General features: G+C 35.4%; 2 protein-coding genes across 2 annotated transcripts; both read left to right on the top strand.

The window, feature by feature from the left end:
• The first annotated feature begins 6,531 nt into the window (after window positions 1-6,531).
• LOC119819213 (olfactory receptor 1030-like) lies at window positions 6,532-7,482 on the top strand. The gene has a single exon (XM_038337290.1). The coding sequence runs from the start codon at window positions 6,544-6,546 to the stop codon at window positions 7,480-7,482; it is 939 nt and encodes a 312-aa protein (XP_038193218.1). The 5' UTR covers window positions 6,532-6,543.
• A 4,945-nt stretch (window positions 7,483-12,427) lies between these two features.
• LOC119819226 (olfactory receptor 1030-like) lies at window positions 12,428-13,351 on the top strand. The gene has a single exon (XM_038337310.1). It carries the CDS (start codon window positions 12,428-12,430, stop codon window positions 13,349-13,351), a length of 924 nt encoding a protein of 307 aa, XP_038193238.1.
• Window positions 13,352-14,199: the final 848 nt, after the last annotated feature.

Below are 14,199 nucleotides of genomic sequence, written 5' to 3'. Positions count from 1 at the left end.
CATTAGTACTTGATATTAAAAATATAGACTGTGATAAAGAGAAATTTTCAAATATATAAACTATTTCTTTATCACAGGTATAGGAAAAGCATGGTTGATGCTTCCAGGTGAGTATCAACTTGATTTCTCTGTGTTCTGTGACTCAACGATGTCATATCTTCTTCAATGAGGTCTTATCATCAAGTTGTAGAAGGTTAACTTAAACAATAGCAATAGCCTATGCTGGTTGGAGGTCTATGGAACCTTACTGTCCAACAACCACAAAAGAAATATACCATTCCTGGAACTAGGTTTTTGTTTGTTTGCCTTTAATGTCTGTAACAGGGCAATTCCACTTTAACTCTTGTTATTTTATATATATATATATATATATATATATATATATATATATATATATATGCATAATATTGTATGTGGTGTGAAATATAATGTGTACATTCTTTCTTTTAATTTGGGGACTGTAATATAATTATATCATTTCTCCTTTCCCTTTCTTTCCTCCAAACACTCCTGTATATGCTTCTTTATTTCTTTTTCAAATTCATGGCTGATTTTTTCATTCATTGTTATTACATGTCTATATGTATATGCATACATGTTCCTAACTATAACCTGCTCAGTTTGTATAATGTTACTTGAATGAACGTTTTCTTTGCTAACCATTATGCTTTGGATAACCAATCAGTGCACTATTCCCTGGAGAAGAATCTTTCTCCTACCCTCAGCATTCCTAAGCTGCTTGTGGTTCTTCTTGGGTTGATGCCTGGAAACAGTGATGACTATAAAAAGTTACAACCAATCAATGTGCAGAGTTCTGGAGCCCAGTACAAAATGGATACATCTACAAAAATACTCCTACTTCAGTGGAAACTCCATGTAATGTACAAGGGTGACCCTAGTGAATGCTTCTATTAATGGAGGATATACAGCCTAAATTGGCCATCTTCTGTAGCCAGGCAATCTTCTAGTGATTTGATGGGGATATCAACCCAGCCCCAAAGCATTTCACCTCCTATTTGCCTGTCCGCAAGATGTGCTGGGTTAATAGTGAAGTTGAACTTGTAGGAATGACCAACTAATGACTGGTACAACTTAAGTCCCCTGCCTTAAGAGGTAGCACATACTTGACATTGCCTGGATGGCCAGAAGCTAGAGTCTGGACGTCCCAGAGACCCAGGAAAGAACCAAATATGACTGGTCAAAAGCAAAACAACCAGCCAACCAACAATAACAACCACAGAAAGTCAAAGCAATGATTCCTAGTGCTATTCCGCTGTACTAACAGATCAGAGCCTCGTCCAGTTGTCATCAGAGAGGCTTCATGCAGCAAACAATGGAAGGAGATGTAGACTTGAGGTTTGTGCATGGGGATAGATATGGATCTAGTTGCATTCTTCTACATGTTGATATCCAGTTATGCCAGCACCATTTGTTGAAGATTTTTTTCCTTTGTATAATTTTAGCTTCTTTGTCAAAAACCAGGTGTTCATAGGTGTGTAGATTAATACCTAGGTCTTTGATTTGATTCCATTAATGGAATTTTTCTCTCTAGAACTGTAAGCCAATTTAAACCCTCTCTTTAAAAAAAAGAAAATTCAGAATTCATATATTTATAAATTATGTCTTGACAGAAGGTCCTAGGTGAGGAATAATTAAATATATGCAAATTAATCAATACAGATGTATTAAATATATAAAAATACGAACACTTGTCAAAGTTGATAAAAACTCTTCCTAAGATCTTTATACCTAAATATTATGTCAGTATAATTAGATATTGGGATAGTTGTAAGACCACATGCAATATTACAGTGTTCCCCAAATGTTTTAATCATATTATATCTAAGTGCAGACAAATCTTTATCAAACATGTTATTTAGAGGAAATTACATTTAATTGCTTTTATTGATTTATATTTTTGGTGTGTTTATATGTGTATGTACGAAGACATCTTAGGATGTCAGGTGTTACTTCTTTGAGACAAGGTCTACTCTGTAACCTGAAGTTCTTTCAGAAGGCTAGGCCACCTTAGCCCAGGAATCATCCTGCTTTATCCTCTCATTGAGCTATTGCAGATGATAGAACATAGTACCATGCCTGACCTTGAATCTAGGTTCTGGCAATCCAAGCTCAGGTTGTCATGCTTGAGAGACAGGTGATTTACTGATTGTGACATCTAAAAAGTTCAGAAATTACATTTTAAAATTTAGTTAATTAGTTATATTTGTTTATCTAAGGTTATTCTTTGTGTTTATTATGGTACTTTCATCTTATTTTTGCATTTTTGGTATTATAATTTAATTACATTTCTTTCTTCCTCTTCATGCATGACCTTTCTCAAATTTAACTTCTAAATCCCATCTTTTTTAAAAGACAATTATTTTTTATTTTTGAGATTATGATATAATAATAAAAAACATGTCTCCCTTCACTTTCCTGCTTCAGATATTCCCATATACACCATCTCCTTGCTCTTCTTCAAATTCATGGCTTTATTTTTACTAATTATTACTGCGTGCATATAGGTAAAATCCATGAAAGCACAACCCCACGCTAAGAACTATAGATTACTGAGGGATATTGGAAACAATAGAGGAAGTCTTCCCTAGGGAACATAGCACCAAGTGTTTACTGCCAATAATAAAAAAGACTGATGATAGAGATAGGATTGAAGATATAATCCAAACAATTGATTCAACAGAGGCAGGAACCAAAGCTTTTGGACATTATTTCCAAAGCTGTTTGGGATCTCGCTAGAACCAAAAACTAACTCCAATACTACTTTCTTCTCTGATATATACCCAGTGTTGAATTTTTAGAAGCTTGTGACCATGTTAGCATGCTAATGTTGGACCAGAAATGGAGTGAAAGGAAATACTTCTTTCCCATTGCTAGTTCTTCCCATTAACAAAAGTCAGAGTAATATAATCACCACAGCAACTTCAATGGAGCAGTTACTAATGGCTGATAGGAAAACAGGGAGAAGGTGAGGCCAGAGTCAAAGAGAAATTGTCACCACACCTATAGTATCTGTAAAGATATCACATTCTCTATTTTCACTGAAAAGATAAATGCAAGTTTTGGAATTAGTGGGTAGTACACACACACACACACACACACACACACACACACAAAAATAGCTGATGCTAGGGATTTTCAGACTCTAAAACTCTCTCCTGTGTGCTGTTAAATTTTAGAGACTAAAAACAAAAAAATAAGGGCTTTTTTCTCAAGACAGAAATCTTGATAAACATTATAGAAATCTATAGTAACATTCCTTGTAAATAAAAATAAATTATAAGTCCCACTGCTTTACTATTCTTTGGAGATTTGATTCCTTTATGATTTGAGCAGTCAAACTCAACTTGCCAATGAGTTCATCAGTGTCAAAAGTTGTTTATAATGCAAACCTCTTCTGAAAAGAATAATAGAACCATAGGGAATTGCTCCTTCTGAAATAATTTTGTTATAAAATCCCGAATGTCTGCATATTAAGGCCACCATTGTGAACTACTCTGCTTCTTCAGGTAGGATATTCACTGTTCATTGAAAATTTGGAACAGAAGCAAACATTTTAATTGGTAAATTAAAGTGATTTGCAACTTATAATTTTGAATTAAGGATCAATTACATTAAAATGCTTCTGTTTTCAGGCTAAAGTACTTATAATGACCAAGAATTGTATATTCACAGAATGGAAAAGGTGATAGACCAAAGAGAGTAATACCTATCAATATTGTTGTCTGTTTCCAATATAAAACACTTATCTAGGTGTTGATGAATCCATAAGCTTATAAAGGCCATAGTCGTAGTCCTTAAGGAGTTCACGCTTTGATTCTGAATCTTGCTCACAACCTGGCTCATTATGATTCTAGTCACTAAAACTTATTAAGTAGTTGCTACATGTCAGATGTATCCATAAGGGTTTCCAGGATTAACTTCCTCACATAACTGATTTATACATGAAAATATTCTATGAGTTAGACCATTAAGATACAATGATGTTAAAGATTCACTCAAGCCCTACAACTAGAACTAAGAACAACTAAGATTTTAAAATAAGCGTGTGGAGAGCACATACCTGGACATAGTTGTATTCTGAGGACTCTCAGTAATTATATACTTATTCTCACTTGCTTTATCAGAAGTGGTAGTAATTTTTGTGATTCCTTTTAAATTCATGATATTACAGTATAATAAAATTATAGTGTTATAATTTCTATGACCATTTGTTTGGAAAACTGGACACATTCATGTTTCTAAACGTTATTGGTTATGAAAAATTAATCAGAGATAGATTCCATGAAGATGTGTTGTCTAACTGCATTTCTCACTTGGAAATGAAACTTGACACGAGCCAATTAGTCATGACTCTGAAGGAAAACCAAAGACCAAGGGTTTTTAACACCTTGAAGAGCTGAGCCACATAGGAGCACTAGTGGGGGAGTGAATTTCAAATGTGCCATGCCTGGCATGCTCAGATGCACTTATGCCATTCACAAATATTCAGATGCCATGGAATAAGCCTTGTAGGATATTGCATTATTTATTTTATCAAATGCAGGAGGATGTTTTCCTTAAAGTACTGAGTATATATAATGCAGATTCACATAGTGTTTTATTACCTCTTTTCCCCCTTATAGTAAAAAAGAAAATTGGCAGAAGATATTGAATGTTTATATATATATACATATATATATACATACATTAAAAACCCCCAAAGTACTTGTATATGTCACAACTATGATCATTAAGTAAGAAAAGCATAAAATAATTAGAATATTTTTAGTTAGTTAATTTGTTTTGTATCTTATTGTCTTGGTAAATATATCTAAAGTCTCCAAGTGCAGAATAAAATGCTGTAATAAATAATAACCTTGCTTGATAATTCACAGAAGAACTCATATTTTCTTGTCATTGCATTGATAAATAAAGACCAGCATCCTATGGCATCATGGGTGTGTGTATGTCCCAGAAGGAGGATGCTAATTTTTGTGAATGTCTCCATAGTCACTTTCACTTTGCCTAAATGTTGAGATATAATCTAGCACAGCACATGAAATACATAATTTTACAGTTAATGCGTCTGTTATTTCTGATGACTTATAGTAAGGACTCTGCATTGAGCTTACCATTTCATTAAAACATGTAAGAGTTAAAATCAGTAGTAGCATTGGAAAGTCAGTAATTCTCTAAATTGTCATGTTGTGTCCTGCTGTGTCACCCGAGGCTGTAGATACACTGTTTGCCTCTGACTCCAGCCCATCATGAACAGTGAATATCATCAAGGATTGTCCATAGCTATAATGTTCATTGCTCATGGAGTGTAGCCATACACATATTTTGAATACATGAAGTAGGTAATGCACTTTTTGTTGCCCCATACCAAATATTTTCAATATGAGCAAAATGCACCGAGCAAGTGAGAACTTGAGCAGTGTATGAAGAGTTAAGAAATATTTCTTGGTAAAAGTTTACTTGCGGTGTATGAGAGTGAGCAAAAGTATAAGCTGAAAGACTGCTATGCAAATGAAGAAGCACATGTGAAGTGATCTTGCTTTCATGAAGCTATAAACTGTTTTTATTGCTTCATCCCTTGAAACCATTTAGCTGTGAGAAAAATAGAGAAGGTTCAAATTCATTCCCCCAAAAGGATTACATATAAGAACAAAAACCTTTGCATCTGTATTTTCAAGGAAATAATAAAGAAATGTGATAAATACTTGTCAACCATAAGACACTTGAGATATGAAAAGATTTTCAAAAAAATCTTAGAACAAGCCGGGCGGTGGTGGCGCACGCCTTTAATCCCAGCACTCGGGAGGCAGAGGCAGGCGGATCTCTGTGAGTTCGAGACCAGCCTGGTCTACAAAAGCTAGTTCCAGGACAGGCTCCAAAGCTACAGAGAAACCCTGTCTCGAAAAACCAAAAAAAAAAAAAAAATCTTAGAACATCATTAAACTATAGCTACATTTTCTATCATCCAACTATCATCTGTCTATCTATAATCTGTCTATCTATGTGTCTATCTAGCTCAGTAGTTCTCAACCTTTGTGTCATGACCCCTTTGGGGGGTCAAACAACCATTTTACAGGGTTGCCTAAGAACATCAGAAAACACAGATATCTATATTATAATTCACAACAGTAGCAAAATTACAGTTAAAAAGAAGCAGTAAACATAATTTTATGTTTGAGAGTCACTATTACATGAGGAACTGTATTAAAGATTCATAGCATTAGGAAGATTGAGAACCAATGATCTAGCTATAATATATTGATCAATCTAACATCCATCTACCTATTATCTTTCTACTGTATATTATTTGCCTTTCTGCTACATGTCACAATTTCTCCATTAATTTAGATATTTATAACATCATTCAAATGATTATTAGGCTTTCTCTTTATGTTACCTATGTTAACAGTTTGAAAAACTGAAAAAAAATACATCAGATAACGTGATTGACATAATGCATAATGAAGAAAATCCAAATACATTCTTATCTCATTTTTCAGGCCTTGTCTGATGTCAGTAAGAAAAATGTTAAAGAAAAACTATACAACAGTGACTGAGTTTATTTTGCTGGGACTGACTGATCGAGCAGAGATGCAGCCAGTGCTCTTTGTGATCTTCCTAATCATCTACCTCATCACAGTGGTTGGCAACATGAGCATGATATTCTTAATCAGAAGTGACTCCAACCTTCACACCCCCATGTACTTCTTCCTCAGCCACCTCTCCTTTGTGGATCTCTGTTATGCCACCAATGTCACTCCTCAGATGTTGGTTCATTTTTTATCAAAGAGAAAAACCATTTCCTTTGTTGGCTGCTTCATACAGTTTCACTTTTTTATTGCCCTGGTGATCACAGATTACTATATGCTCACAGTGATGGCTTATGACCGCTACGTGGCAATCTGCAAGCCCTTGTTATACACTAGCAAGATGTCCAGAGGTGTCTGCCTCTCTCTTGTAGCTGTCCCGTACATTTACGGCTTTGCAAATGGTCTGGCTCAGACAATCTTGATGCTTCGTTTGACTTTCTGTGGACCCAACGAAATCAATCACTTCTACTGTGCAGACCCTCCTCTCATGGTCCTTGCTTGTTCAGACACCTACGTGAAGGAAACGGCCATGTTTGTGGTGGCCGGATCGAACCTCACCTGCTCCCTCACCATCATCCTCATCTCCTATGTCTTCATCTTTACAGCCATCCTGCGGATCCGCTCCGCGGAGGGGAGGCGCAAGGCCTTCTCCACTTGTGGATCCCATCTGGTGGCTGTCACTGTTTTCTATGGGACTTTGTTTTGTATGTATCTCAGGCCTCCTTCTGAGAAGTCTGTTGAGCAGGGGAAAGTTGTGGCTGTCTTTTATATTTTTGTAAGTCCAATGTTAAACCCCTTGATCTACAGCCTGAGAAACAAAGATGTGAAAAGAGCCATCGGGAAAGTTGTCAAGAAGGGAGTGCTCATGAAGTAAGTTGAGAGGTATTCAACCCCTTTGCTCTCTAAACCAAAGGGAATTTACAATTCCCGAGTAACTTTCTGACACTGATTAATTTTAGTCTGTCTCTCAGAAATGATATAAAGTACAGTAGTGTGTTCTGTTTTGTAAGGTAGTTACTACAGTCTATCTTGAATGACTAAAAAATAATTCTAAAACTGGACTGGAGATACTGCCCTTGCTCTATAAAGTAAATCTGCAACACGGTAGATCTATTGTCAAAGGCAGAATTGCCTAATGCTGTGGCAGTAACTTCCTTTATTCATAGGTGTGTGTGTTCTTCAAAGTATTTTCCTGAAAGTTCCTCACCACAACAGGTCAATTCTTTCATTTAAAATTTTTTATATGTTAACTCATAAAATTTTCAGAGATTATTACTGCAAGATAGAGCTTTCAAATGATTTTATTTATCTGATGTAATCTTTGTACATACGATCTTGAAGGAAATGCCAAATTTCCCTTAGCAGGGCTTTGTATTCTTCTATTATTGAGCATTCAATCCCACCAGTGTGCCTCTGCTCCTCTACCCTTTTGTTACTATCGTCTAGTGTTTGCAAATAAATAATAATTTCATTCTTAGCCATATTAATGTAGTTATTTGTGCATAAAACTCATATTTTAACAGTCACATTTGTGTGTCAATTTGTTTTCTCTTGTGACATGTTCCCATCCTTTGCCTATTTTAATATTATAGTGTTTATATTTTCTATCCATTTAGAATTATCAATTATTAAACTATTTCTTCTACCTATATATGTAAATACTTTTCTATATAAAGGCACTGGCTTTCCATTGTATATTTTTGTCATATTGTTGAAATTTTTGCATATATTTTTAAGATTTTATTTCTTTGAGATCTATTTATCAATTTTTTATGTAAGTAGTTTGCTTTCATTTATGTTTGAGAACCAGGTGTATGTACTTTCTGTTCAGGCCAGAAAAGAATGAGGAATTACATGAACTGGAGTTCACAGATAGCTACCAGGTGGGTGATGAGAATGGAATTCAGGTCCTCAGAAGAGAGTCAGTGCATTAACTTCTGAGTCATCTTTCCAGCCCAACATGTTGCTACTTTGCACATACAAAAGATTCATATTTAAACTTATTGTATTGTCTGTCCTTAGAAAATTGTAGACCACATACAATTAAGGTGATATCCACCTATAACAATTATTTTTAGATAGCATTTGCTTATTTTGAAACAAACTATTTGCAGCTCACTCACAGACAAAAATATTATCTTCCTTTGTAAATTCAAGCCATTTCTATCAGATTTTCTAATGATGTCACAGTTATTTCTGGTATTTGAAATAGAAGGTCTCCCTCATTGGTTTTGTTTCTGTCTTCATTCCTGCAGCAAATACTTGAAAGTTTCTAGACCCTCTGTATAAGTTCCTCAGTATATAGCTGTTTGTATATTCATAGGTTAGTATACCATGGTTTTGCTAGATTTCAAACTTCATAGAAGGAAATTAATCACTTCTCTCTTGCTATTGTATTTTCATTAACATGGTTAGACTTATACATAGTAATTCATTTAGGTGCACTTTTCATGCCTACAGTTCCTGTACATATTCCATATATTCACAGCATGTGCATCTGTTCTGTTCTGAAAAAACAATTGTGTATTTCTGCTATCCTGCTGGGCACCATGCTCATGTCTGCGTTTGGTGTGCTGGCACCCAGTTCGCGAGATTCGGGCAAGGGGCAGGAGGTTAAAATACACAGACAAATACAGAGTTGTAAGAGTTAGCAAATAAGAAGCTATAGCTAATGGGCCAAGCAGTGATTTAAATAATATGGTTTCTGTGTGGTTATTTTGGAGCTGAGCATCCGGAAACCCAACAGAGGTCTCATTACAACACTAAAGCAAGGTTCTGCTCTATTTTATGAGCTTAAAAGGATCCAATGATGAATGAGAACAAATGTAATCTTAAAAGCTGAACTTAATGAAAATGAAGCAACAGAGGCTTATGGCAGAAAAAAAAAATCCCCACTTTGAGGTTCTAGGAGCAAGAACAGTGCTCTTGCTCCAAAGCCATTGAGAGCTTGAGCCACAACTTAAGCTGCTTCCTTCCGCAAGACACATTCAATAACGAGTTCTCATATGGACAAAGAAACCTTATCGTTTTCTTGCTATGGACAAGAAGCAGATGAGAATTGTATAGAGCTGCTTTTCTTACCCTGCCTCTGACATTTCACTGGTTCCTCCCATTAGTCAAAGTCAGCTTTAATTGAACACCAACTTAATTATTTATAAGTCTATATCTCCAGATTGGGAAAATAATTAGAAATATGAGAATAATGGAGAACACAACTGGCACAAAAGGGAGTCTTCTCATCTGACTGGCTGTATCTCAGAATACACAAGTAGTAATTGTTATTTCTATTAAAAAAGCCAGATGAGAGGCTCAAAATTGGTAAACAGCCAGTTCAAGTTAAGTTGACTGGATCTTCATCACGTTCTAGACTCAAAATAGCCAATATTTCAAAGTGATTTATACTTTAAAAATATACTTTTAAAATATTTATTTTATTTATATATTAATCTTTATTTTAGTTAAAATATAATTAAGGTCAGGTGTGATAGTATATGCCTTAAACCCAGTCAGCACTCTAAAAAGAAGCAAGAGGGTATAAGTCTCTAGGCCAGACTGGTCTATGCAGGAATCTTCAGGCTAGCCAGAGCTATACCCAAGGCTCTATATAAAAAACAAATAATAGAAATAAAAAAATTTCACTATTTCTCTTTTCAACCCCCTCTCTGTCCTTTTACTCCTTTTCTAATTAATACTCTGATTTTCCATAATTGTTATTGTTATATGTGAATATATAAACATAAATATATAAATGCAATCTGCCTGCTGAGTGGTTTGTACATATATGATTTTAGGACTGGCCACTTAGTATTAGGTAAAAAAAATAGGGGCCTCATCCTGGGGCTCCTATCAGGAATTAGTAATTAGTATATACATACAAAGAAAAACAATTAAAAATAAGGATACTTAGCACAAACTAAAGAAGAAAAAGTTCTTTGGTCCACCATTCCTGGAAGATTTGAATCTCTGATGACTGTGGAGAGTGAGCAAAACTTCTCTCAATGGATTTAGGATTTTTGAATGGGAACCTGGGGCTTTTTCATAATCCAAGCAATTTTTTCTAAATGGTAATTGAACCATAGGGAATTGGTTCTATGAGAGCTTGCTCTTTCTTATAAACTACCCAGCGTCTTCACATTAATGCTGCCAATGCAAAGTCATTCTCCTTTCACAGGTAGGGGCAGCAATCATCCTTTCTTAATTTTAGAATCTAGAGATATGCATTTTAACAGATAATATAAGTGTTTACCTGAATTAGGTAATATCTTAGTATTATCATGACTTAATGACTTAGTAATATCACTACTTACGATCATCTATATTTCTCAGAGCAAGTATTCATTTACTAATTATGACTTTTCTTTTGTATTTTAATACCCTATCCAAGAAAACTTGACTCTTAATTTGTAGAATCACAAAGGGCAATGAGCAAGAAGGCTATACGGAGTGCTACATAACTTCTTTCTGTCCGTGGTATTGTGCTTTGTCATGAAAGAGTGGGGTAACAACCCTGCTATGTGTGGACATATGGCATCAAAGGATAATGCTAGTGTTCCATGATATCATATCTCAGAGTTCTTTATTTCTGCAGTAATGCCTGCAGTATTATCTCAGGTAGGTTCATAACATGATCATTGCTTCATCAAGCTACAAAAGAATATAGAATTTATGCTTTTAGAAACCTGTGTAGAATTTATGTTTTAGCATCGATTGAAACTTTCTATGAGTCTTAGAATGAGATAAAGATGTAGCAAATCATTATGGTCTGAGGAATTGTTTCTCAGCATATTTTCAGTATCCCCTACCATCCTAGCACAAAATTTTCAATGCCCCTCATAAGGACATGACACCAACCAATGTATGCACGTGTACATCTACATACACAGGTCTATGTATAGAATTTAATCCTCTCATGTATGCCATATACATTTATGTATGAATATTTTGTGTACATAAATATTTAATATTGACTTGCACTTTCTCTCCCTAAACAATTATTTTTCTGCATGAGCAAAAAAGCAGATACTGATCTTACTTTTTTTTTTTTATAAACTAAGAGTTTTGTTGGCATGAGAGCTTTGTGAGATAGGCTATTTGGGATGAGGAACTTCAGCTGAAGAATTAGGGATCAGCTTGGAAGATATCTTGGGATCAGAAGAGTAAGTAGAGAGAGCTTATGCTTACATGGATATGTGTCATGCTTCAGTTTAATCCCCCAACTTTTTTAGCTAGGGAAAATTATTTAAGTTTAAAAGGCTAACATTTGTAAAAGGATATACAAAAGTATATTTGGAGAAAAACATCGTTTTAGGCAAAAATTGTTTTGGGGGAGGAAAACCATGTTTAGGGAAAACAGAGAAAATATGGAGAAAACACACACACAGAGTTCTATATAAATTTGATAGAGTTTTAAACATTAAACATACAACCCTAAGCTGCTTAATTTTAATTTGTTTTAGATTTACTTATTTAATTTCATGTATATCAGTATTTTGTTAGCAAGTGTGTATTTTCAGAATGTGTGTACCTGGTGACTGCAGAGGTCAGAAGAGGGCAGTGTCATGTCTGTCCCTGAAGTTACAGATGGATGTGAGACACCGTATGGATACTGGGAATCAAACTCTGTCTTCTACAAGAGCAGAAAGGGTTGTTAACCTCTGTGTTATTTCTCTTTGCACTGGCTCATTTTTCTGCCATGTGCATTTACAAGTTTGAAGAAAGAGGGCTCAGGATCATGCAGAATGATGATATGTCTCATGTACAATATTTATGAGCTTTAAATTTCTTCCTCTTTACACCTTGTCTGGAGCCAAGTAAACAAAATGGTAAAGAAAAACTACACAGCTGTGACTGAGTTTATTTTCCTAGGACTGACAGACAGAGAAGAGCTGCAGTCTGTGCTCTTTGTGGTCTTCCTAATCATCTACATCATCACAGTGGTTGGCAACGTGAGCATGATATTCTTAATCAGAAGTGACACCAAGCTTCAGACTCCCATGTACTTCTTCCTCAGCCACCTCTCCTTTGTGGATCTCTGTTATGCCACCACAGTTGCCCCTCAGATGCTGGTTAACTTTTTATCCAAGAGAAAGAGCATTTCTTTTATTGGCTGCATTATTCAGTTCCACTTTTTTATTGCCTTTGTGATCACAGATTATTACATGCTTGCAGTGATGGCTTATGACCGCTACGTGGCAATCTGCAAGCCCTTGTTATACACTAACAAGATGTCCAGAGGTGTCTGCCTCTCTCTTGTAGCTGTACAGTACATTTACGGCTTTGTTAATGGTCTAATACAGACTATCCTGATGCTTCGTTTGACTTTCTGTGGACCCAATGAGATCAATCATTTCTACTGTGCAGATCCCCCGCTCATGGTCCTTGCTTGCTCAGACACCTATGTGAAGAAAACTGCCATGTTTGTGGTGGCCGGATCGAACCTCACCTGCTCCCTCACCATCATCCTCATCTCCTATGTCTTCATCTTTACAGCCATCCTGCGGATCCGCTCCGCGGAGGGGAGGCGCAAGGCCTTCTCCACTTGTGGATCCCATCTGACAGCTGTGACCATCTTTTTTGGAACATTGTTCTGCATGCACCTCAGGCCCCCTTCAGAGACATCTGTAGAACAAGGGAAAATTGCAGCTGTTTTTTATATCTTTGTAAGTCCTATGTTAAACCCATTCATCTATAGTCTGAGGAACAAAGATGTGAAAAATGCGATAAGGAAATTTATACAGAAATAATTTTTGAGTGAATAATTTTTGAGACAGGCTCATAGGTATATAAAACATTCTTATTAGCTGACAAAGTGTTTTAAATGTGTTTAAAATAAACAAACCTTCTGCCACAGCTTATATTTTTTATTTCTGAATTCACGTGTAAAATTTACTAGTTAGTTTTTATTAATTAGCTGGGGATTAAAGAGTAAGTTTGGTGATTTTTTTTGTAGAATCATAATTTCAAAACTGGAAGAGGGATAGTGCTTATTTTAATCAATAAAGATTATGATTGTATCTATAATACTCACACTGATTTATAGAGGTAAATTATGTAAATACTGAATTCTGTGATAGCTACCGTTTTTTTGCAGATTTTTTCTCTTCTATTTAAAGAGGAAATAATCTTTTTTTTTCATTTTACATACCAATCCCAGTTTCCACTTTCTCCTTTCTTTCCATTTCCTCCACCTTCCCCCACCAACTGCCATCCACTCCCCAGAGAGGGTAAGGCACATTGCTCCAATGAAGGACCAAAGCCCTCCCCACTATATCCATGCTGAGCAAGGTACCCATCTAAAGAGAATGGGTTCCAAAAGTTAGTACAAGACATAGGGATATATCCTGGTGCCACCTTCAGTGACCCCTCAGTCTTTGCAGATTTTTTTATCCATAGAGAGAAGTTTTGTTTGTTTATTTTTAATACATATTGTAAGGCAACAAAATGTTTTTGGATATATAATTAATCACATTATTTCTTGAAAATGTGTCTTTTAACTAACAATGCTGAACTAATGACATCATTGAATATGGATGTTTATTTGAAATGTACATTTTTTTGGCTGTGCTTTGTGCTTTTTACAGTTGCATATGAC

The sequence above is a fragment of the Arvicola amphibius genome, chromosome 7 (genome assembly GCF_903992535.2).
Source record: "Arvicola amphibius chromosome 7, mArvAmp1.2, whole genome shotgun sequence".
Taxonomy (NCBI): Eukaryota; Metazoa; Chordata; class Mammalia; order Rodentia; family Cricetidae; genus Arvicola; species Arvicola amphibius.
Note: the sequence above shows the minus strand (reverse complement) of the source record. Positions and strands in the feature narration are given on the sequence as shown.